We start from the raw sequence: 3,285 nt of genomic DNA on the forward strand, positions 1-3,285 counted from the left end.
AATTTTTGTATCAATGTGTTCGTAATGTCGAGATCTAGAGATTATGAGTAGTAAAATCGAGTTTAGAGGTCAAATGGCCGGCCGGCGGCGAAGCTCTCGCCGGAGAAGAAGAACCAGTCGGGCGCGTGAGCTGCACGCGCCCGCGAGTGGGAAGAAGGCGCGTGCGGCTCACGCGCCCGTCAGGAAATTTAAAAAACAAAAAAAAAAGAGTAAAATTTTGAAATTTTTTTATTAAATTTGAAATGTTGTTTATGGTATATTGGTAAAGTAATTTTCTGAAAATGCCAAAATTACTAATTATTTAAGTAGATTTTTCTATTATGAAAATAAAGAAAAATAGGATTTTAATTCTGAAAATTCCAAGAAAAATTTCAGAATGTTATAAGTGTTATTTAAGAAATATTAGTGAAAATAAATTGAATAAAATGAAATATTAGGTAATTATTATGTAATTTAAGTAGATTTTTCTATTATAGAAATAAAGAAAAATAGGATTTTAATTCTGGAAATCCCAAGAAAATTTCAGAATGTTATAAGTATTATTTAAGAAATATTAGTGAAGAGAAATTTAATAAATTGAAAGATTAGTAATTATTATGTAATAATTACATATTTAGCTATTATGAAATAAGGGAAAGAATAGGAATTTAAGTTAGAAAATTCTAAGAAAATCCCAGAATACTAGGAATATTATTTAAGGAATATTGGTAAAGAGAGATTAAATTTTTATGAAGCTTAGATAATTATTATGTATTTTGAAGAGATAAAGCTTAAAAAAAAAAAGAAGAAGAAATTATGAAAAATTAGCAAATGGTATTCTAAACATAAATCTATGCTGTAGGGGTCTTTGTGAGCAAGGAGATTAAGGGATAACCACTTGGCACGTAGTTCGAGACAAATTAGTTGTAAGTATGCTGCCCGAATTTAATACAGTTATAAATGTAATTGCTCTTATTATATTGGCATGCTATGATATGAAATCATCACGTAGACTGCATCAATGGCATGACTATGAAATGCACACATGCATAACGATATTGTTGATCACACGCATATGAGGCCGTATGGAGTACGAACTGGCACCGCTGACCTATCAAGGGTGCACCCATACACCCCGGCCTCGAAGGAGGTGGCCGCTAAAATGATAAGCAGCATGAGAGGTGTAGTTGACACCTACAATGAAAGACATTGCATACACTCATAGCATTGCATTTGGTATTCTTACTTAGATGGTTCATCATCTAACATGGGCTCGCCCCTGGAACATTCAACGTTCCAGCCGGGACTTACAGAGATGGTTCAGAGATTGGTGATGTGTAGTGACACGAGACATCAAGATGCGAGTAAATGTATCATGTTATAATATGATTAGTTTAAGATTTATGTATATTGTTCCATCATCAAACGCTTTATGTATTAACTTGTATTAAATGCCATGTACAATTATTAAATTATGCATTACCATGAGCATGTTCGATTCAGCTTCCGCTTTATATTTTTTTCTAATCTAGACATCTCATCTGGCATTAGATACGGTCTTAGGGAATTTTAAAATAATGTTAAAAAAAAAAAAATTTAACCAAATTTCCTAAGGCATAACATGCCCAAGAAGGCGGGCTGTTACAGTTGGTATCAGAGCCCAAACAGAATACCTAGGAAGGGAAAACTTGGATTAAGCCTAGCAGGACGAGAGTACCAATATGAGAACGACTAGGGGTACTAACGAAAGTTGTGGTGACAGGATGGATGGAAATTTTTCAGAGCAAATCTTAGTCGACCATTGGGCACACCGTTTGGAACATCGAGTTCCGCTACCAAACAAGGGGATCATGGAGTATCTCGTTCAAATAGAAGAAATTATCGACGATGTGCCCCCAAGCTACCGACTTTAGCCTGAACTCGCTCAGTTTCAGATAAATATGATGGTCGGTGTACTGGAAGATGAGCTGCAGGAATTTGCAGATTGGGTCCGGCATCAAGGCGAACAGTTCCCCGAATTCTGCCTTTATTGCGCACGTGTTTGCAAGCTACTCATAGAAATGTACGAGCCAGTACCAATGGAGGAACACGATGAAGACATGGAGGAACCGCTAGAGGAAGAAGGAGAAGGTATGGAAAACCCAATTGAGCCAGATGAAGTAGAAGAAATGGCAGATCCAATAGAAGCAGAAGAAGAAGAAGACAACATACCCATATTCTGGGCCGAGGATGACCTTCTTGAGTTCAAGGACACCGACTCTGAAGACGAGGAAGAGACAAAAGTGATGATGAACGACCCCGAGGCACCCCCATATGAATCTGATGATGAAAAGAACATTTGGGTCTGGAGGTCATCAGGACTAAAATAGACCCATCTCAGAAACCCCCCTAACTATTTACATACAGTGTTGTCTGTAATCTATGGGACTATGTAGCATGTACATATAACATTTTGCAGCTGAATGTATAATATCAATAGAGGTAATCGGATGGCAAGATCATGTTCTCTAATCTAGGATGCTACTTTTCTTTCAGATGGTGAACACTCAAAGACGGTTAGCAGTTGGGCCTAGGACGTCCAACCCACAAGTTGGCAACACCGAAGGAAACACAAGTGGACACCCAGAAGGCAACTCTAGCTAAGAAACCGGGAGTAGTAGACTGGATCAGATGGAGCGAATTTTGGGAGGTGTGGTGGCTCTCATACACGAGACTCACTCCAGGGATGGTCACGTGGCCAACATGCTTGACTTGTACCGACGGCAGAACCCTCCCGTCTTTCAAGGGAAAATTGGTGCCGACCCCAGTGAAGGGGAATTTTGGATCGAGCAAACAGAGAAGTTGCTGGATCACCTTCACTGCAGCGAAGAAGAGAAAGTTAATTGTGCCACCTTTATGTTGCAAGGAGAGGTAGACAGATGGTGGAGAGGAGTCAAGAGAACAATGACCCCTCGAGCCAGGGCACCTTACGTCACTTGGGAAAGATTCAAGGAACTCTTCAACGAGAAGTACTTCCCTCTAAATTTAAGGATGAAAAAAGAAAGAGAGTTCATGGAGTTAAGACAGACCGGAGACATGTCTGTCGCCCAGTACGAGGACGCTTTCAATCGATTGATCCGATACATGGCGATTTACGAAGGAGACGAAAGGATCAAGGCTCAGAAGTTTTTGGGAGGGTTAAATCTAAAACTTCAGAGGGCATTGAGTAGTGCAAGTACCCAGACCTATGCAGAAGCGGTGCTGCAAGCCTATACCACCAAGGCTAACCTGAGCTGGATTGACGCTATCCAAGGAGAAATTCAGTAG

At 39.6% G+C, this 3,285-nt stretch overlaps 1 protein-coding gene across 1 annotated transcript; it reads left to right on the forward strand.

Annotated features, from left to right (window-relative positions):
- Positions 1 to 2,649: 2,649 nt before the first annotated feature.
- Positions 2,650 to 3,285, forward strand: LOC127796931 (uncharacterized). Its single transcript, XM_052329331.1, has one exon. It carries the CDS (start codon positions 2,650 to 2,652, stop codon positions 3,283 to 3,285), a length of 636 nt encoding a protein of 211 aa, XP_052185291.1.

The sequence above is a fragment of the Diospyros lotus genome, chromosome 3 (assembly GCF_014633365.1).
Source record: "Diospyros lotus cultivar Yz01 chromosome 3, ASM1463336v1, whole genome shotgun sequence".
Classification (NCBI taxonomy): Eukaryota; Viridiplantae; Streptophyta; class Magnoliopsida; order Ericales; family Ebenaceae; genus Diospyros; species Diospyros lotus.

Coding starts and splice junctions, on each gene's coding strand:
- LOC127796931 (XM_052329331.1), top strand. CDS start 2,650: ATGGAGCGAATTTTGGGAGGTGTGGTGGCTCTCATACACGAGACTCAC.